This window comes from Neovison vison, chromosome 9 (assembly GCF_020171115.1).
Source record: "Neovison vison isolate M4711 chromosome 9, ASM_NN_V1, whole genome shotgun sequence".
Taxonomy (NCBI): Eukaryota; Metazoa; Chordata; class Mammalia; order Carnivora; family Mustelidae; genus Neogale; species Neogale vison.
Genome location: NC_058099.1, coordinates 99,957,674 through 99,977,482, shown reverse-complemented (window position 1 = coordinate 99,977,482; position 19,809 = coordinate 99,957,674). Strand labels below are relative to the sequence as shown.

The following is a 19,809-nucleotide window of genomic DNA, read 5'->3' as shown; positions in this document are numbered from 1 at the left end:
GGCTTCCCTTCTGGGGGCTCCCCCAACTGTTGGATTTCAGGGAGGAGACGTTCTCGAGGTCACAGATCTGAAACTAACGGCCTGATTCTCTTGGCAAATAGCGAACCAAGACCGTGGGGCGTATTGGCGGGCTTACTCTGCAGGGAAGGGACGGGTCCGTTGGGGACCCACCAGGTTACATTTCCTTCATGGGCATGATTGCACACTCACTCCCCCCTCCCGTTTGCACAAGCGCATGAGTGCCACGCCCATCCCAGGGTCTGGAGGTTAAAAAAAAAAAGTGCAAGAGTTTCTTTTCAGTGCATCTGTAGTCGTGATGCTGTGGGTACATGCACGGAGGACTTACATGTTGAAGTGGTCTCCTCCCCTGTTCCTTTCAGAGCCCAGATTCCTGAAGACTCCGTCCTGGAAACGACTGACGGACGTTTCTGGAGGCGCAAGATACAGGTAAAAACATGGTTTCTCCACGTGCGTCCCAGTCTAGCAAAGCCGACACCTCGTAGACGCCTCAGTGGGGTCCAGCACACGGCCGGTGCCAGCTGCCTGTGTGCTCCGCGGGGCCGGGGTCAGGACACGGCGTCTGTCCACGCTGGGCGCCTGGAGTCCCGCGCACAGCCTGCCTCTCCCCGTCCCACCCCTGCCCTACCCGCCCTGTGTTTCTGTTCCGGGTCTCTGGGCTGCGGGCCCCTGGGGGCCCTGCAAAGCTCCAGCTTCTCCTGGGGTGCAGGGGCTTGTCAGCGGGGTCCAACGTGCAGGGAGGGTCTCCGTGTCACCCTGGCTCTGGATTGGGGCCATTTTGTGATGAATCTTCATGTCGACCATGTAGTTCCAGTTGAAAAGGAAAGAGAAGTTTCAGTTTCATGTAAAAGCAGAAGGAAAGCCCGCAGCCCACTTCTCTTTGTAGTCAGTCCTGTCCTGCGCGGATGTGGCTCTGGCCGGCCTCCAGCAGCCCCGCTGGCCCTGCAGCCGCCGTGCTGTGCTGTGCTGGCGTGTGGGCCGGACGCGGGACCTGCCTGGCCGGCTTGCTGGGGCCGTGTTAGCAAATGCAGCTCTGCCGCTAGAGCTCCTGGCGCTGTCCGTGCTTACGCGTGTGCTCACACGTGTGTGCTTTCAGTTCCCTGCCCCGCTGGGCCGGGCTGCTGGCCGCTGTGGGTGACGTGCAGAGTAGGGATTCCAAGCCCTGACACTTGCGTTACCAGTATTTTCCCCTCAGGTCATTGATCTTTGATTTTGTTTGTTGATCTCCTTATGTGAAACAAAAAGTCGTTGGGGATCTTGGGGGAGTTGGGACGACCAGGTCCGTGCACGGAGGCTGGGTGAGCAGCGTGGAGGTCCCTGAGGTAACGCCCCGGGGACGGGCCCTCCTCCTACCTGCCTTGTGCTAACAGGCGCGCAGCCTAGAGAGCAGACGAGGCCGCGTCCCCTCCTTCATGTCCATGCAGATGGGACAGACAGGTCGTGGACGCCCGGTGGCCCTGGGGGAGGGGCTGGCCCACAGACGGCCTTGGGACGTGGCGCTCCGCCCCCGGGCGGACTGGATGGAGCGTGTGCGCAGGGCCTGGGTTCGGTGAGGCGAGAGCTGTCAGTCCGTCTGGCACGGAGCGGTGTGAAGCTCACTGTGTACGAGACAGACACCGGCAGTGCTCCCTGGCCCTCCGCCTCCCTCCGCAGCGATAACCACCGTTCACAGCTGGGTGTGCGTCCGCGTATGCTTCCACGTGTGACCGTGGGGGCCGGGGGGCGGCTCCCTCCCTGGACAGTGGGGGTCGTCGCACCTGCTACCAAGTCCGCTAGCCTGTGGTGCTCTGTGCTCACGAGCCCGTCTCCTGGGGCTGCCTGGGTCTCCCGCGTCTGAGGCCGAGCTCCCCGTGATGACAAGACAGCCATTCTAGGGCGGCCCCGCCGTCCCCAGGAGCCAGCATCCAGCCTGGACAGTGCAGTGGATGGCGCTAAGCAGAGGGTCAGGGGCGCGTGCAGGTACACACCACCCTCCTCCCCAGAAGGAGACAGCGTTGTTGGTGGCCACATGCGCGGGGTCTGTGGTGCTGCCCAGGCACTCGGGCTCCTCCATCTGTGGGCCTCCCCGCTGGGGCAGCCACGGCGGGCCCCTCGCTGCTGCCCCGTGCACCCGCCGGTCCTCAGGCGGGTGGTCTGACGGCATCACCCCGCTGCTCTCCGCATCTTGGGTCCCGTCCGCGCACGCACGGCCCACACGTGCCCACGTTCGGGTGCGGGAATGAGGTTGAGGCATGTCGGGAAGCCCCCATCCCCGATGGCTTGGTTGTCTCTGCGAGGTGGTGGAGAGTAAGCAGGTGACCTGGCCACTGTCCCCCTGTCCCGCCGTCCATCTCCAGGGCTGAGCACACGAATCACGGTGGAGTTGGGGTGTCACTCCAGGGGAGTTCTGAGTTCTGGGGGAACTGAAGTCCACACAGCGAACTGTTTATCAGGCACGTGACATGTGACACCGGGAGCTCCTGGAGCCCGTCCTGAGTGGGAGGGGGCCGTTTGCAAGGTGATATCGGCCCCACAGCCAGCATCGGGGAAGGAGCCCAGGGGTGGCTGCCGGCCTGGGGGCAGGCAAGGGAGGTGGGGCTGTGGAGTGGGAGGTCAGTCTGGGGACGAGGGCAGCCAGGGGGCTGTGGGCCCGCGGGGAACAGGGATGGGCGTGGGGGGCGGGCAGCCTGGGGGTAGCCGAGAGAACGAAGATGGGCCAGGGGTCAGCCTGGGGGGCAGGCAAGAAAGAGGGGCAGCTGTGGCAGGTGCGTGTCCCACCCGTGTCCCACCCGTGTCCTTCCCCTGTCCCTCCCGCCACCCTCCCACCATCCCCCTGTCCCTCCCCTGTCCCTCCCCTGTCCCTCCCCTGTCCCTCCCCGTCCCTCCCCTGTCCCTCCCCGTCCCTCCCCTGTCCCTCCCCTGTCCCTCCCCTGTCCCTCCCCTGTCCCTCCCCGTCCCTCCCCGTCCCTCCCCGTCCCTCCCCGTCCCTCCCCTGTCCCTCCCCGTCCCTCCCCTGTCCCTCCCCGTCCCTCCCCTGTCCCTCCCCTGTCCCTCCCCGGTCCCTCCCCGGTCCCTCCCCGGTCCCTCCCCGGTCCCTCCCCGGTCCCTCCCCGGTCCCTCCCCCGTCCCTCCCCCGTCCCTCCCCGTCCCTCCCCCGTCCCTCCCCCGTCCCTCCCCGTCCCTCCCCCGTCCCTCCCCCGTCCCTCCCCCGTCCCTCCCCCGTCCCTCCCCCGTCCCTCCCCCGTCCCTCCCCCGTCCCTCCCCGTCCCTCCCCGTCCCTCCCCGTCCCTCCCCGTCCCTCCCCTGTCCCTCCCCTGTCCCTCCCCGTCCCTCCCCGTCCCTCCCCGTCCCTCCCCGTCCCTCCCCGTCCCTCCCCGTCCCTCCCCGTCCCTCCCCGTCCCTCCCCGTCCCTCCCCGTCCCTCCCACCATCCCCCGTCCCTCCCACCATCCCCCGTCCCTCCCACCATCCCCCGTCCCTCCCACCATCCCCCGTCCCTCCATCCGTTCCTCCATCCGTCCCTCCATCCTCCCTCCCTCTGTCCCCCCCGTCCCTCCCCAGACTCTCCCCACTCCATCCTCCCCTACCCATCCCCCCCTCCCTCCCCGTCCCCCTCCCCTTGCCGTCCCCTCCGCTCGCTGTCCTCCAGTCCCCCCACCCTCGTCCCCCTCCATCCCCCAGTCCCCCGTCCCTGGCTCCCCCTGTTCCTCTGTCCCTCCCCATGCCCCCTCTCTCAGTTCCCCTCCGTCCCCTCCCTCCATTCCTGTTCCCCGTCCCTCGCTCTGTTCTCTCCGTCCCTCCCTTTCTCCATCCCTCTGTCCCTTCATCACTGAGTGGCCCATCTGCTTCTGGATCTAGCATCCAGTCCCACCCTCGCTGTGGGGCGTCAGGGCTGGCCCTTCCCGTGAACCCCAGATGGGGTTTCAGCTGCAGACCAGAGCCGTGTGTGTCCCGTGACACATGTCGGGGCTGCTTCTGCGCCACCCCGGGGCCTGGAGTACCCGACACAGAGACCACACCGCCCAAACCTCCGGCCGTCGGTGGGACAGGGTGCTGGCCCCCACGCGGGGCGAGCCCGTCCCCGCGGACAGCGCGCGCCCTGCCCTGGCTTCATGGCCTTGTAGCGGCATCGGGGTGAGGACAGGCCTGGCCGGCACGCCTTCGGCAGGAAGGGGAAAGGCAGAGAAGCGCCCCAACAAGAAAGGGGGGCGGGCAGCTGAGGCCTGGCTGTGCCCACTGTCGGTCCTCCCCCAAGGCCCCCCACGAGTCCTCCTTACTAAGTGGAGTGGGGCAGTGGCGCCCACGGCACAGGCATGAGAAACAGACAAAGGTGCAGGGAAGACGCCGTGAAGTCCACAGTGACACCGAGGGCAAGCCCTGCCGCGTGATAGGATTCCAGCCGCATGAGAGGTGACCTCTGGGAAGGATGAGGAGGCAGCCCAGGAGGGCTTCCCGGAGGTGGTGGCTTGGCTAGTTGAACAGAAGTGAGAACTTCCCCTCACGCCCTCTTGGGAGGTTCGGTTTGGCTGTGGTGTCACGAAGCAGCCCGAGTTGGTACATGTGGCTTGCGGGGGCGCTGGGGAGGCAGAGCAGGGGGACTGTGGAGGGCGGTGTGATGCTGGCTGCCTCTTGGCCATCCCTGAGTGGTGGTGATGGTGGGGGTGAACGGAAGGCTCCAGAGAGGGGCTCGGGCCCATTGGCCTGAGCCTTGCAGGGGGGCTGGCTTGGCGGAACGGAAGGAAGAGGAGTGAGCAGGCCCCTCCGGGGGAGGGAGGCAGGCTGCTCGCTGTCTCACAGAAGAGGAAACCCTGCGGGCTGTACCAGTGGCTCTCCTGCGGGGCCTCTTGGGGCAGCACGTCTGGGAGGGACGGGGGTCCTGCCTCTGTTCCAACAGCTTTTGGTTGCAGCCGCGTCCTGAGAAGCCAGAAGGAATCAGGTCACGGTCCCACTGGCGTCCTGGCAAGAGGCCCCGGGTCAGGGTGAACCCCGGCGTTTGCCTGCCTCAGGGGTCCACAGCAAGGCCGCCCTGCCCCCACCGCAGGGCACCTTGGGGATGGCATGTGGGGCAGGGTGTGGGGGCCGGGGCACCAGCCCACCCCTAGCCCGCAACCCCTGCCCTCCAGCGAGCGGCTTCCCAGGGACCCCGAGAGCCCCTAGCTGTGCGTTCTGTGGCTCGCGGATGTCTCGGGTGTGGCTGGAGGGGCAGGGCCTGTGTGCGGCAGGAGGCCGCTATCCCGCACGGCACGGTCACGTGTGCATGTGTGCTCCTGCGTGTGCGAAGTGGCCTGTGCGCACACGGCTCAGCCTCCGCGCGGTGCTCCCGGCCCTCCGCCCAGCTGACCGCCCCGGCGGGCGCTACGGGGACTGGGAAGCCAGGGTCCCAGGGGGCACCCGTTGCCTGGTTCGCACCTTTGCATGACGTCACCGGCGGGGCACACGGGGGAGGCCGGGGAGCTGGGTGGTCGCTCGTCCCGGTCTGGGTTCCGGCACTGGCCTGGAGCTCCGCTCCTGGTGACGGGGTCGCAGTGTCCGCGTGAGCCTGCGCCCTGACCACCCCTGCCCTGGCGTGGACAGAGCCCTGGGCGCAGTGGGGAATAGAAGCCTTGTCACTACGGGCATCCTGACCTCTGACCTTTGTTCTCCCTTCCAGAATTTCTTTGTGAGGCCAAAAAGCAGCTTAAGATCCGGGCAGCCTTCAACGCTGGCAGTGGTGACCCCGCCCGACGCCTGGGAAATGCGGGTCCTCGGGGTTTACAGCGCCCACCAGCTCCGCGCTGTGCCGTGGCTCACAGCCGCCAGGCCCTGAGCAGCGTCCGCCGGGACCCCCGCAGCAGCCCCCCGGCCCACAAGCGTTTGCTGCCCGGACCCGCTCTGCAGTGCGCGAGGATGTGTGCCCCCGTCGGGGGGCTGCTTGCCGCCCTGGCCATGGTGTTGGGGATGGCGGTGGCCTTTGCACCCAAGCCCCGGATCACCTGGGAGCACAGAGGTACGGGCCGGCCCTCCGCGGGCGGGCAGGAGCCTGGGGCACGTGGGACCGTTGTCGGGCGCGTTTGGGGACTGCCGCTTAGGTTTCTGAATCCGGGGCCCTGACAGCCTGAAGAGGTGCTGTGCGCTCCCCGGGCTCAGCCACTGCACATGCTTGTGTGGGGACGAATGGGGCCAAGCTTCCCGCCGGCTGCTTTCCTTTGCTGCCCAGAGTCTGTCTGATTCCTCTCCTGGGATCTGCGTCCCGAGAGCCCCGGCTTCCCCGGCGAGAGGAGCGAGGGCTGCAGGCAGGGCTGAGCCATCTCGTGGGCTGTCCCAGGCCCTGTGCGCGCCGGGTCAGCCTTTGTCCGCGTGGCTGTCTCCAGCCCGGGAGAATCCAGAGAGCAGAGTGTGTGGACACCTGGTCCTTACGTGGAGCCAGCGGCCCACGAAACCCGGGCTCACGGCACTCATGTGGACGCCGGGACGGTCAGACCGAAGCAAGTGCCCCTCGGGAAAACGCCCGACACGCTTCTGTCCCTGCCAGTCCACCCGATTCTCGTCCTGCTTGACCGTGCAATATCCTCTTGAGAGAGGAAACATCACTTGTTTCTAACTTCGTGGTGCTTAACTCCGACATCTGCTTGAGTCGAGGGATATATTTACTGGATTGGATTTATTTAAGCTTTTGAGTTAAATCACATTTTTTTCCTGAATAAGAAAAGCTTAACTAGTTTACGTTCTCATATACTTAGTCTGTGTTAATATTAAACACACACACGAGAGCGTGGACAGCATCGTGGTCGGCAGCCTGAGCTGGCCTGGGAGGTCACAGACTTGATGGTCACGGCGCTCAGAGGTCACGCTCCTGGGAGGCCATCAGAGCGCAGGCTTTGGAAGCCCACTGGGGGGAGCAGGACGGGACGCGGGGCCGCAGCACTGGTCGAGCACAGTGGCTCGGGGCCTTGCAGGGTGCGCAGTGCTGGGACAGTCTAGCGGGTCTGAGTGCCGGCCTCGGGCACGGGCCGCCTCGGGCAGGGGCCGCCTCGGCGAGTGGGGCCGCCCGCAGCCCCGGCGACATGGTGGTGCGCCTGCGTCCAAGCGGGACGGGACGCGCGCCGTGTCGGGGCTCGGAGCGTCTGATGCTCTCTTCCCTCCCCAGAGGTGCAGCTGGAGAAGTTTCGCGAGCCGGGCATCTTCAACTACTCGGTGTTGCTGCTCAGCGAGGACAAGACCACCCTGTACGTGGGGGCCCGGGAAGCCGTGTTTGCCCTGAGTGCGCACAATGTCTCCGAGAAGCAGCATGAGGTAGGGCGTGGCCGCAGACCTGCCCAGCATTTTCTCCCCGACTCTGCCCTGGGCCTCTCCTGGCCACGCAGCCTCCTGCCCTCCAGCCAGCAAGGGGCCCGTCCCCACCAAGCCACCTCCTCACCCTGCCTCCCAGCAGCTCTGTCCTCCCTGGGCCGGCCACTCACCCAGGGGCCTCTGTCCTGCCCTCTTGGACTTTTTACCTTTTCTTTATGGAAAATCCGGCACACGCAGGAGTAGAGAAGTGGGTCGAGGAGGCCTGTCCCGCTTGGCTCGGGGTCGTCCTCCTCCACCCACGTCCCGGGGCTCTGCTCCCTCTACTTGAAGCAAATTCCCAGACACACTTTTCATCCACGAGGGGTTCCTTTTTGTCAGAATTAGCAAAACACCACAATCATATCCCAAAAATGTCACCAAATCATTGGTGTTCAGATTCCACAGTCATAAATGACATTTGATTCCAATTGAAATTGGACCGTCTGTGGGGCTGGCCGCTCTGCCTAGCAAGTGTCCGCGTCCCACTGCTGCCCTGGCCCGTCTCGGGGAGAGCCACCGCTCCCACGTCCTCGGGGACAGGCAGGCCCCTGCTGCGGCCCTCGGTGCATCTCAGAGCTGCGTCCCAGGACTTACCGGCTTGGCCTCTCCTCCACATGGGAGCAGGAAGGCGTCCACAACGGGGTCACCTTCCCTGGGGCCAGTTCCTGTGGAAACAGCTGGATCAGCACCCGGAGTGGTGGCCTCCACTAGCCTGTTTTTGATGCGCTCCTTCTCTCTGAAGGGAGGTAGCGGCATTTGCGCCGTTTGGATTTGCAGAACGGCTTTGGAGAGACGCGTCTGAGCCTGCGGGATGTGGCTCCTTCCCTTGCCGCCCCCGAGCCCTGCCCGGAGCTCAGACTGCCCCTTCGCAGCCAGTGGCAACTTCTCCTTAACCGCTGGGTCCTCACACCCGAGCCCAGCACTTGGGGTTGGTTTCCTGCTCTCTCACTGCGTCCTGTCCCCCTTTGGGGCCTGGCGAGCACGGCCGGGGCCCATCCGCATTCATGCTCCTGTGTCCTTCAGCAGTTTTATCGACAAAATCATAGGCACTTTACCTTCTGAGGGACGCTGCCATCGGCCGCGGACTTGGTTCTGCTTTCACGTGTTCTGGTGACGACCTCGGTCTCCCAGGAAACGCACCGCTCTGACGCGCGCGCTGGCCGGGCCTTCCGGGAGGCGGGTTCGTGCGGGACACTTAGCAGGGACCACGTGCACGGGGACTCCCCTGCTGCTGCAGCTCTCGGCTCTTCCTCAGCGCTGAGCACCCGGGGGGCTGCGGCTCTCTGGGCGTCCGTCGTGGGTTGTCGCAGGGGGAGACCAAAGACCCCGGGGAAAGCAAGGCCGGAACGGGGGAGCCATTTGCGGGTGGGCCTGCGGTGGCCGGTCCTCTGGCGGGCAGGGGGTGAGGCGCTCTCGGGTGCCCTGTTCCCCTCACACTCCCCAGGCGTGAAGGGAGCAGGAGCACAGGTCGGGCCGCGTGGGGGCGGGGGGCGGAGCGGCTCTCGCCACGCCTGCGGGTACAGAAGACGGGAAGGAGCCGGGTCCACTGGCCACAGACCGTCCCAGGAACCCACTTTGCTGCTTGAAAACCCCTGTGGTGTAGCCAGTTGATAAACCGTAAAAACCTCAGTGTCAGCACTCGACATTTGCTGCTGTTTCTAGCAACCAACAAGAATCCAGGGGGCCAGGCACCGCCGGCTTCTGGGGGAGGGTCTCGGGGGGCTTCCTTGAAGCCCCGATCGCTCGGGACCTCGGTTTTGCGTCTGCCGGCCGGGCCTGGCTGTGTAGTCGCTTCCGCTGTCGGGGAGCATCCGAGGCCGACGCGGCAGCACGCTCGGCAAACCGTGCCTTCTAACGCCGCGCCCCCTCTGGAACGGGGCCTGTGCGCGGAACGGACTCTCCTTTCTCCTAACAGGCATACTGGAAGGTCTCAGAAGATAAAAAAGCAAAATGTGCCGAGAAGGGGAAATCAAGACAGGTAATTTCGGTCTCAGGACCCTTGGGTGGCGTGGCCGCGACCCAGCCTGGGTCCCCTCTGTGCCCAGGTGCTGAGGCGGGGTCTCTCAACGCAGGAGCCCACGGGGCGGGCACTTGGGAAACCCTTCGGTAAAGGTTAGCTTAGTTGCGTTGATTCAGATGGTCTCAAACTTGACAGAGACCATCGTTTCCTGTGCCTGTTGACTAAAGGTGTGAAATGCAGGTTCGGACCATCCCAGCAGCCTGGCGGGGTTGCGGTAGGATTTCTGGATTTGGGGCAGGGACCATCCCTTGAGAATCTGCCCCTTCCCCAGGAGATACTGGGCACCTGGGCGCACTGGCCCGAGGGTCTACCTCCCTCAAGGCTCCGGGTTACCCCACCACCGGCTGGGCCTCCTGCCCGCATCTGGGGCTGCGCCCGTGCCTGAGTCTCTGAGCGAAGGACCTCGGTCTTCCTCGGTAGCTGGGCAGGGCAGCTGAGTTAAGGTAGATCTCAGTGGTCGGCTGACTTCAAAATCATTACAGATGGGAAAAAAATGTTTCTGCTGCACGATTTTCTTGCTGAAATCACTAGATCCAAAGTCGCTTTAGGAAATGGGGAAAATGCAGGCTTTGCCTGGTAATCACTGGTGCCGCAGGGAGCTGTCCGAGAACTAAGTTAGGCCGAGTGCCCGCCCAGCCCGATGTGGAGGCCGCTCGGGGACAGCGGTCTCTCCTGGCCTCCGTGGGGAGGGTGACTTACTGCCAACCAGTTAGAAATGATCCTGGGGGCAAGCACACAAAAACCCAGAAAATCTTCCCCGAGCAGAGATAATTTCAGACAATAGCACACATAATCCCAGTACGTTCATTTCAGCCTAAAATAGCGTGTTCTTCTATGGCGTCTGGTTTTCTCATGTGGGCACAGCCTCGGGCCCCTCCCTCACCCAGCCTGTCCCCAGAGACACTCCGTTTCTGGCCCCGCGCACTGGGGCAGCGGGCTGGGGTCCCCGGGGACGGGGATGGCGGGCAGGATGCTGCGCACCCACCGTTCGGGCGGCACCAGGCACGTGCCGGGTGTCGAGCGAGAGTAAGTGGGTCTCTCTGGTGGTGGGCGTCTTGGCAGAGGGTGAGTCAGTGACGGAGTGAAGGGTCCTGGCCCCTGATGGCCGGCCTGGGGGCACCGCAGACGGGTTTGTCCAGGGGGCCAGGTCTGGGACCGTCCCCACCGCCTAGGCAGGGCCGAGTGAGCACGTGAGATGGGGCCCAGCCGAGGTGCTGGTCGTGGCCAGCGGTGCCCTGAGGTCCGGCTGGCAGTGGGGCCGGCAGGCGACTGACGGGTGCGTGTGTCCCCTTGCAGACGGAATGCCTCAACTACATCCGAGTGCTGCAGCCGCTCGGCCCCGGCACCCTGTACGTGTGTGGGACCAACGCGTTCCAGCCGGCCTGCGACCACCTGGTAAGGCTGGGCGCCCCCTCCCGGCGCAGCGGCGGGGTCCCCGCTCCACAGAGCAGTAGGCTTTTCTGACGGCCAGCAGTGGGGGCGCTCGGGTAGCTGCGGCCCACTCGCCAGGCTCCCGGGAGCCCACTGGCCCCGAGGGCACCGCAGGGCAGGACTCCCGGGACCGGCGGCTGGTGGCACGGAGCTGGCAGCGAGAGCCCCGGAAACTGAGTTGTCGACCCGCACAGCGCCGGCTCGCGTGGTCAGGCCTCCTGCGCCCTTCTTGGCCACGTTCTGTGCCTGTGGGGAGGCCTGCTGTGACCTGCTGGTTTTGTGGACGGGTCCGGACTCTGCTCCTGGCGGGCGTGGTGTGGGCTTGCCTGTGCTGTCCCCCTAATCCCCCAATGTGAGGGGGTTCGGGGAGGGGGCCTGGGAGCCTCCGGAGCCCTCTCTGCACTCCATGGGATGCGGTGGGGGCAGCAGATCCTTACCGCGCCGACCAGCGGACGCTCCCACCTCCAGAGCTGGAGGGAGAGGGTGCGGCGGCCACTCTGCTCTGGGGCCTCGCCCCGTGCTGTCTGCTGAGGACACCGAGCCCATGGACGAGGGTGGCGGACCACACGCCCTCAAGGGGCGACAGCCTGGGTGTGTGAGCCGCTCCCGCTCAGGCCCACGGCCGTCCTCTTGGCCCGGGCCTGCCTCGTGCTGCCTGAGGGGCTTTGCCAAGGGCCCCCACCCTGGCTCCCCGGCTCCCCGGCCCCCCGCTGACCGGGAGCTGGAAGGACGGAGCACGGGGCGGGGGCAGCAGCCCCTCTCACTCGGGCGCAGCTGAGCTCTGCAGAACAAGCACGGAGAGCGGAGGGAAGTATTTGAAACGCACGTGCGGGTGGCCAGTTCCGTCCTCCAGTGACCGTCCCTGACTTAGTACCGGCCAGAAGGAAGGGCCCTGCCATGGACAGCGTCCTTTGCTGGAACCCCAAAGCAATGAGAATTTAAACAAGCGTCTCCAGCCTGAGCCAGAGATGAACGATGGCACAAAGCTGGGGCCAGTGAAGGACGTGCGCGGAGACTGTGCGCACAGAGCCCCGGGGCGGGGGCATGGGGCCCGGTCAGCTGGCGGTCTGGGCCCACAGACGCTGGTCGTGGTGGAAGCGGTGTGCTAAGGTCTGGACCTCCGTCCTCAGAGAGGCTGGGCCTCTTCCTGTGCGAGGGGACGGCGTGTTGACACGTCTGCACACCCGGGGTCTGCTGGTCTGTCCGGAGCATCTGGCTCCAGGATGTCGGCTCCGACCCCACGGGCCTGTCTGTTGTTAGGTAAGGGAGTCAGGCTTCCCCCTGAAATCCGGGCCTATCATTTTTCCCAGTATTTTTAATAAAAACATTGACGCCGACAGGCTGATCGCACAGGTGGGAGCCGTGGGGCGGGGGGGGGGGTGCGGCCCCGCAATGCGCGGCCCCCAGAGGCCTAGGAACAGCCACACCTCCGTACGTGGCCAACACCAAGCCTGTCGTCCCCTGGCAAGATGCTGTCATTCCCACCGACGGCTCTCCTCCGGGCCGACCCCTCGCTCACACGTCCCCCCGTCCACCCCTAGACCTGCGGGCCATTTGCACCCCAGATCATGCTCCCTGGCTTGACGGGGAGTCTGCCTGCCGAAGGTGGGCCCACAGCCTCCCCAGGCCGTGAGCCCCCTGCTCCCCGCGTCTGTTCTCTCCCACCCCACATGGGCAGCCGGCCGCCCGGCCACCCTCCGCGGCACGACGTGGCGTTCAGCTCGGGCGTGCTGGAGCGCGGGAGGTGACGCCCGCTGCCGTTGCAGCCGCTCCAAGTCCTGCCCCTGCCGTGCCTCCCCGCGGACGCGTCTCGTCTCTGACGTTCCTCCCGGGGTGCGCGCAGGCACGGAAGCACCTCGGCCCGCCTCGGGCGGGCCCTTCCCCATCATGTCGTCAGACTCAGTGTCAGCGTCCCTGCACGAAGCTTTCCTGTTCTTTACTCTTCGGGGTTTTGGGCTCCCTGGTTGGGTCAGGAGGGATGCCCAAGCCTCAGGTCACCCGGCCTGGTGCGAGTGCGGAATGGCCATTATTTTGATGCTGAAATCCCACATGTGGCTTTCGGTCACTCACAGATGGCCTCCCGCCCCGGGTCTGCCCTGTGACCCCGGAGCCGTCGGCACCTCACAGCCGAGTGGACGGAGGCTCCTCAATCCCACGTGGCTCTTGCGGCGCCGGCGGCCAGCCCTGGGACCTGCAGGGCCGCGCACCTGCTCCTCCCTTCCCCCATGCCCCCAACAGCGTATCTGGGCGATGGTTCAACAGGCAGCTGCTGCAAGCGTAGAAATTCAGACGTTTCCTGACACTCTTTCTTGTCTGATTGCAGGATTTAACGTCCTTCAAATTTCTGGGGAGAAGCGAGGATGGCAAGGGCAGGTGCCCCTTTGACCCCGCACAGAGCTACACGTCCGTCATGGTTGGTGAGTCCTTCCCCCAGGTTAGCGCGGCTCCCCCCGTCTGCCTCCGTGTCCCCTGTCCTCGCAGAAGGCACCCGGGCCTCTGCAGACCCCCACGTGAGTGTTTGAACTCATCGTGCAAAGGGGTGACCGGCCACCGCCCAGGGCCACAAGTTAGGTTTGCAGGAGGGAGTTTAGGTGGCTCATGAGCTGCAAATCATGCATCTCTAGTTCATGGAGTGCACGCCCCTGTTGAGGGAGGTCCCCGAGGTGCCACAGCCTCAGGCCGGGAGTCCTGTGCGCCCACCATTATGTCTGTCACTTCCCTGCGGGCAGGGTCACCTGGTGTTAGCGCCCCAACCCCCAAAAAGACCTTTCACATGGAGCGCACAATTGTCCTGGTCTTGGAAATGCAAGGGAACGCTCTAGAAGCAGCAGCCCCACGCGCCCAGGAGCAGGGCCATGGTCTGTCCCCTCCCTGGGGGGCGGGGAGCCCGAGCCCAGCTGTGACAGGAGCACTGCCGCTGACCCCCTTCCTCTTTCGTCCGGGGCTGCTCAAGACGGGGAGCTGTATTCCGGGACCTCCTACAACTTTCTGGGAAGTGAGCCCATCATCTCCCGAAACTCGTCCCACAGCCCTCTGAGGACGGAGTATGCGATACCGTGGCTGAACGGTGAGACACAGGTGCCCCTGCCGCGGGGTTTCTGGGCGGTTCTGAGCCTCCCCCCGAGGGCACTTGTTCCCTGCCTCCCCCCGAGGCTCGTGGTAGCTCCCACACGGGGAGATTCTGGAGCCACAGGGACTCCCAGCTCAGTCCTTCCCCGTGGAGCCCATGCTGCTTTGAGGCCACCTTCCCCTCCCTGAAGACGGATGTGGTCACCGTCCTTCAGGATGGGGAGGCCTGACGGTCCCTGGTGACACGGGCTGACCGGGCCACTCCCCTTGGGACGACATGTGCCCAGCAGGTTCCCGCAGCTCCTGTGGGCACTGGCCCGCGGGCTGTGGGCTTGGAAGTCCCCCGGGCTCCCGGACGCGAGGAGTCTGGGGGAGCCGGGACCACGGGCTGCTCCGCTGCCGTGGGTGGGGGGCGCTGGGCACCTGGATCGGCCGGCGGGGGGTCTGAGCACATGCGGCGTCCTCAGTGGGTCTCCGGGGCTGGGGTGCTGTCCGTTCTCACAGCCCCGCGGGAGGAACCCGGCACACGCCCCCTCCTGCCCAGCCCCCGCCCAGCAGAGGAGCGACCGCATGTCTGTCCCTTGCAGAACCGAGCTTCGTCTTCGCGGACGTGATGCGAGAGCGTCCAGACGGCCTGGACAGCGGGGATGACCGCGTCTACTTCTTCTTCACCGAGGTGTCTGTGGAGTACGAGTTTGTGTTCAAGCTGATGATCCCCCGGGTGGCGCGAGTGTGCAAGGTGAGCCCAGGCCCTGTGCCCCCGCCCTGTGCCCCCGCCGGCTCCCCCCGCCCAGGGTGCTCCCGTGTCTGGAGGCCTCGCCGCCTGGCCAGGCTCGAAGCTCCCTTTGGAATGTCGGTCTGCCCACCACTTGCCTTCCGGGCCGCAGACGGGTGTGGACGGGCCGCCCCATGCTCAGCCTGCCCTGGGGAAGCCCGGGGGTCCCCCTGCAGACCCCAGGAGTGTCAGCAGGCCTGCGTCTGACGTACCGTCCCCAGACGTCCCAGGTCCTAGGAAGCTGGTTTTGTTCGCTGTGAACTTGAGCTCTTTGGAGCCGGGACGTCGGCGTTCCGGCTCGCGGTGGGGCTGTTTCTCCGGCGTAAGCGCGCGGCACAGTCTCCGCGGCCAGAGCGCTGTGTTTCAGGGCTGTCTCCCAGGCAGGTCACGCGAAGCGTGTCCGTGTCATCCCCTGGGGCCAGCTCACTAAAACAGGTTTATGGAGGATCCCGCAAAGCCCTTGGAGATGACCAGGTCCTATCAAGGAGGACGGAGGCCCCCGGGAGCCCCTGGTCGGCAGCCCGCTCCGGGGTCCGCAGTGCGAGGCCTGCGGGGCGGCCGCCGCTGTGAGACACGTGCGTGGGGACCACCTGTGGGTCCCCCTGCGGCGAGGCCACTGCAGTCAGGCCTCTCTGGGTTTCGTGTCGTGCTCGGATGGGAGAGGAGGGCGCGGTGGCCGCCGGCTGGGTGCGGCCCGGCCCGGGGTCAGCGCGGCCTCGGTCCCTCCGGTTGGAGCTGCCCCTCCCCACCACGCACGTCCTTCCGGTTTCAGGGGGACCAGGGCGGCCTGCGGACCTTGCAGAAGAAGTGGACGTCCTTCCTCAAGGCCCGGCTGATCTGCTCGCGGCCGGACAGCAACCTCGTCTTCAACGTGCTGCAGGACGTCTTCGTGCTCCGGGCGGAGGGCCTGAAGGAGCCGGTCATCTACGGGGTCTTCACCCCACAGCTGTGAGTGCGCGGGTCCGGGCCGGGCGTGGGGGGCGCCGTCTGCGGGCTCACCGCCCGCGTGGTCACGCCGTGCCCTGCTCCCCAGGAACAACGTGGGGCTGTCGGCCGTGTGCGCCTACCACCTGTCCGCCGCCGAGGAGGTCTTCTCGCGCGGGAAGTACATGCAGAGCACCACGGTGGAGCAGTCGCACACCAAGTGGGTGCGCTACAGCGGCGCGGTGCCCTCGCCCAGGCCCGGGGCGGTGAGTGGGGCCGGAGTGGGCGGGGCCAAGCGGGCTGGGGCGGGCCGGTGAGTGGGGCGGGGCCGCGAGGGCGGGGCCAAGCTGGCTGGGGCGGGGCCGGAGTAGGCGGGGCCAAGCGGGCTGGGGCGGGCCGGCGAGTGGGGCGGGGCCGCGAGGGCGGGGCCAAGCGGGCTGGGGCGGGGCCGCGGGGCCGGTGAGTGGGGCGGGGCCGCGGGGGCGGGCGAGCAGGCGCCCCCTCAGAGCCCCGGAGGTCGGTCTGTTTGATCTCGTGCGTCCCGCACCGAAGCGCCGTGTCCGTCAAGGACCTGTGCGCCCCACCCGTGGACCGGAGTCATGTTTTTGGTTTGGTTTTGTTTTTTCCTAAAATTGGTGAATCTGTGTAGAAGCCGGTGTGGCTGCTGGGCCGCCCCGCCCCGCCCCGCCCCGCCCCGCCCCGCCCCGCCGGCACCGGCCTCCTCCCTCCCGGCCGGTCCGCGGACCTGGGTCAGACGGGCGCACGGGCCGGTGGACAGAGGAGCCGCCCCGCCCGCGCGGGGCCCCGGGCTGGGATCGCTGCCGTGTCGGGGTCCGGGGCCTCGATGCGTTTCTGACTCCGGACCAGGGACAGCGACGCGCAGTTGCGTGTCGCCGGCAGAACCGCGCCTGGTGGCCTTTCCCGCGGGCCATAGAGCTGTGCCTTCCGACCGCCGGGGGAAGGCCGCCTGTCCCTTCGCTGGGGCACGGGGCCCGCGGGGCGCGGGTTGGAGCCCCCCGGGGCAGTGCGCGGGGACCAGCCGCTCTCCTCCCCGCAGTGCATCACCCGCGAGGCGCGGGCCGCCAACTTCTCCAGCTCGCTCAGCCTGCCGGACAAGACCCTGCAGTTCGTCAAGGACCACCCCCTGATGGACAGCTCCGTGACCCCGATAGACAACAGGCCCAGGCTCATCCGAAGCGACGTGAACTACACGCAGGTCGTGGTGGACCGGACCTGGGCTCTGGATGGGACCCCCTACGACGTCATGTTTGTGGGCACAGGTGGGTCCCGCCCCCAGGGTCAGGGCCCCAGCAGATCCGGCTCATCCGCGCTGCGGGGCCCCGCCCCTCCCCTCCCCACCCCACAGGGCTTGACGGAAGAGTCTCCAGCACTGGCCTCTGAGGTCTGCGACCACGCAAGTCCTGGTCCCTGTCTGGGGATTCATGTGTGGTAGGTTGAGGCTCACACAAAGGGAGTCCAAGTGCTGCCCGTGGGGCCAGCTGAACCTGTCCCGACTTGCCGTGAGAGCCCATTCAAGGAGAGGGCTAGTGGCCAGGCCCAGCAGCAGCTGGCGGGGCCCCACAGTCGGCCCTGGGGGCTTCCCAGCATGCTCTGAGCCAGGTTGGGGGGGGTCCTGCCCTTGCCTGCTGGGGCCCCGCAAGGGACGGCACCCCAGAGGACCAGCGGAGCCTGGGAGCCACCTCTGCTCCTACCTGCCGGCACCATCTCGCTGCACTGACGTGCACTGGAGTCAGCGATGGTTTTCCAGGAAACCCTGAGGCTGACCCCGGCCACATGAGGCCGAGGTGCATTAGCTACTAGTTTTTCCTTTCCCACTTCCAGAGTGCAAAGAGCACCGGTTTCTACATGTCCCATTGAGGCAGAGAGTTGAGAGTTAGAACAGGGACCATTTGCTCCATGGCCAGCGTCAGGGCTGGCTCTGTCCTGTCTTCCCAGGCACATCTCTGACCTCTAGCTTTGCCCTTGCAGACCAGGGCGCCCTGCACAAAGCAGTCAGCCTGGAGAACGAGGCCCACATCATCGAGGAGACACGGCTCTTCCAGGACCTCGAGCCGGTCCAGACGCTGCTGCTGAATTCTCAGAAGGTAGAGTGCTGGGTGGGCAGCCTCACGTGTCCGTGTCACCAGCCGGACGGGCCACGTCACCAGCAGGCCGGGCCGGCACTCACCCGTCCGGTCCAGAGGGCCTGACCTCCAGGCTCTTACAGAAGGTCCTGGGAACCCTGGGCTTTGGGTGGATGGAAGGCGAGCTGAGTGATGGAATGGTCGCCGCGGGTTGGCGGAGCCTCACCGAGTCCCTGGGGGCCCCCAGTGTGGCCGTGGGGGCCTGCTGGCTCAGGGAAACACTCCTGCGCCCCGAGCTTGTCCGGGTCCGCGCCTGTCGCAGGTGAGCTGTCGGTGCGGGAGAGCCGGCTCTGAGCCGTGGTGACGAGGCCCATGCGGCCGTCAGGCCCCTTCTCCTGCGTCGGGTCGGGGTTGGGTTCCGGATCCGGATCTGGTTCGGCCCCCCCCGCAGAAGCTAGGACTGGGTGCTTGAGGCTCTGGGGGCCGCAGTGTCCGTGCGCTGGCCGCACTCTGGCAGTGCCTTCGTCACGGGCCCCAGGCTCCGGAGCTCACGCAACTTCCGAGGGTCACAGGATAGCATGCTTTTGACTTTTTTTCTCTACCATTAACAGTGTGAAATCTGGCACGAGCTGGGGGGTAGCACAGAAATAGCCAAGGGGCTGGATTGGCTCCGCAGGCCGCCCCCTGCCATCTGTCCCCACGGCCTGGGACACAGGCCTCCCTCTTTCCCACAGGGGTGGGGGGTGCAGGAGGGGCAGAGCAGGCCTGGTCCAGGACCGTGAGCGCGAGCCCAGCAGGCCAGTCCTGCCTTAGTCTTTTGTGTACCTGGGGGACAGCGGATCCTGTGAGTGGCCCAGCCCTGCTCTGGCCAAAGGCCTCACCTCTCCGTGTGGGCGTCCCCATGCTGTGAGCCCAAGCCCGAGGGGCCGGCCGCGCGCCTGTTCCCTGTAGCTGCAGAGCCGGGCTAGGCCCGGCCCCGCATGTGCAGCCCTGCTTGGCGGGGCCTGCTCTGCAGGGCGTTGCTCACCTGCTGGGTGACCCAGAGTGCAGTTTGACCCAGAATGCTCCCGAGCCTCCTCGCTGGGTGCAGACAGAGCGTCCCACTGCAGGAGGGGGTCCGACAGCCCCTCTGCGCGTCCCCGCAGCCTGCGCTCTGGTGGGGACAGCAGGAAGCAAGGGGCCCGGCAGCCAGGCAGGGGACGAGGGAAGCAGCCGACTTCTCGGGCACCTACGGGTCCCCTTCGTGGTGAGCTTAACGTCCTTGGATCTGGTGTCCAGACTCCCGTCACAGGGTCACGTCCCCTGCCAGCCACTGCTGTGTGCACCTTGTCTTGGCGTCTGAGGGGAGGACGACCCTAGAGCCTAGGCGAGCTTCCAGCGGCAGGTGCCTCCCCTGCCCCCACCCCACCCCACCCCACCCCCGGCTTTGCTGTGGGAACAGGAAGCGGGCAGCCCTCCCGCCCGCGCCAGGCGCGTTGCTCACAGGCTGAGGTCCAGACCCTGATGTATCCGGGTTGTCAGAAGCGTCAAAGCAAAGGCTGGGCCCCCGGGGGCAGGGGCGGGGAGACCACGGCTCCTCTCCGCAGTGGCGTGCAGACACTCGGGCTTCTGGGCGCGAGGCCGGCCGTCCCGTGGGAGGGAGGAGGGGTGGGGAAGGAGGAGGTTATGGCTCAGCACGTGCTCACCTGCCTGTGGCCAGGTCTTGGTCATGTGCCCGTCCCAGGGGGCAGGCCACACAGGGGGCCGTTGGGGGCCATCTGTCTGTCCTCACGGGGGCCCCTGCACTGCGCCACCTAGACCAGCGGGAAGGCAGCGTGCGAGCCCGGACCCCCACGCCTTCTCCCATAGTGGGTGGGCAGGCTCGGGGGGCTTGGAACGGTGGGTGTGCAGCCACGGCAGCAGGAAGTGGAGGTCAGGGCGAGAAAGCCCCCCCCCCCGGCCCCCCCAGCCGAGTTGAGGCTCTTGCGGGCAGTCACGCGGGGCTCAGCAGTAGGAAGCCGGCGGGCGGCCCCCGCTGTGGGAACAGAGAGGCTGGGCCATGCTGCCCGAGGACACGCGCGTTCGTCCGTGGTTACTGATGTGGCGAACACGTGTGGATCAGTGACCGTTTCGACCATTCATACGTGCGCAGCTCAGCAGCCTTACCATTTCCAGAACCTTCTCGGCCTCCCAAAGGGAAACCCCTTCCCCACTGAGCACTAA

At 66.4% G+C, this 19,809-nt stretch overlaps 1 protein-coding gene across 6 annotated transcripts in view; it reads left to right on the top strand.

Moving 5' to 3' along the window:
- The window catches only part of SEMA4D (semaphorin 4D), an 82,693-nt gene that overhangs the window by 48,299 nt on the left and 14,585 nt on the right, over window positions 1-19,809 (top strand). For all 6 annotated transcript variants that reach the window (XM_044266092.1, XM_044266091.1, XM_044266093.1 and 3 more), the window contains exons 2-13: window positions 381-447; window positions 5,647-5,982; window positions 7,123-7,268; window positions 9,220-9,282; window positions 10,621-10,719; window positions 13,079-13,172; window positions 13,709-13,822; window positions 14,412-14,563; window positions 15,372-15,547; window positions 15,633-15,789; window positions 16,581-16,803; window positions 17,513-17,628. In XM_044266092.1, the coding sequence (XP_044122027.1) occupies window positions 5,883-5,982; window positions 7,123-7,268; window positions 9,220-9,282; window positions 10,621-10,719; window positions 13,079-13,172; window positions 13,709-13,822; window positions 14,412-14,563; window positions 15,372-15,547; window positions 15,633-15,789; window positions 16,581-16,803; window positions 17,513-17,628 (1,440 nt within the window). In that variant the 5' untranslated portion in view covers window positions 381-447; window positions 5,647-5,882. The remainder of the gene's footprint in view (window positions 1-380; window positions 448-5,646; window positions 5,983-7,122; window positions 7,269-9,219; window positions 9,283-10,620; window positions 10,720-13,078; window positions 13,173-13,708; window positions 13,823-14,411; window positions 14,564-15,371; window positions 15,548-15,632; window positions 15,790-16,580; window positions 16,804-17,512; window positions 17,629-19,809) is intronic.